At 32.3% G+C, this 570-nt stretch overlaps 1 protein-coding gene across 1 annotated transcript in view; it reads right to left on the reverse strand.

Moving 5' to 3' along the window:
* Nucleotides 1–570, reverse strand: part of LOC113495188 (RNA polymerase II degradation factor 1-like) — a 4,678-nt gene extending 4,108 nt beyond the window's left edge. Inside the window, exon 1 of the mRNA XM_026873797.1 lies at nt 540–570. Within this exon, the coding sequence (XP_026729598.1) occupies nt 540–570 (31 nt within the window). The remainder of the gene's footprint in view (nt 1–539) is intronic.

The raw sequence follows: 570 nt of genomic DNA on the forward strand, positions 1-570 counted from the left end.
TGTGATTGGACATAAATAACGGATAATTGACTCGAGATGGACGTGGACGATTTAATTCAATTAAATTGTAATGTAGTTTCAATTATAATGTGTTCTATCATCAGTCTTTCGTGAGCTGTTTTTGCTTTACGTGTGAGAAATGATTTATGGAACGCAATACTTAAGTTTTTTTTGGGAGTGACAATATTGCATCTTCTGCTATACTTATCTTGTAGTTAGTTCGATAATGTTTCAGATTTGAGATGATTGATGATATAAATAATTGTACTTTGACTGAATCACAAATGAAAACCTACCTACATGTTTTTTTGAAAATGAATAAATCCAGTATCTTTTCTTCGTACCACAAAGATTCACACACGTTAACAACGTTAATAAGCATGAAACGTGTCTAATCAAAATACGCATTAACCTCGCCAAAATAAAAGCTACAATTTGTTCTAGCTAATTGAGCATCGAAATTTCTATCATTATCTACAAATAAAAGTCGAGAACAATAGCAAAAAGCCCACAAACCGCATTTTGTTTATTTCGTTGACCTGCATTGTAGTGGCCTTGATACTGCATCAT

Source organism: Trichoplusia ni, chromosome 6 (assembly GCF_003590095.1).
Source record: "Trichoplusia ni isolate ovarian cell line Hi5 chromosome 6, tn1, whole genome shotgun sequence".
NCBI classification, from domain to species: domain Eukaryota; kingdom Metazoa; phylum Arthropoda; class Insecta; order Lepidoptera; family Noctuidae; genus Trichoplusia; species Trichoplusia ni.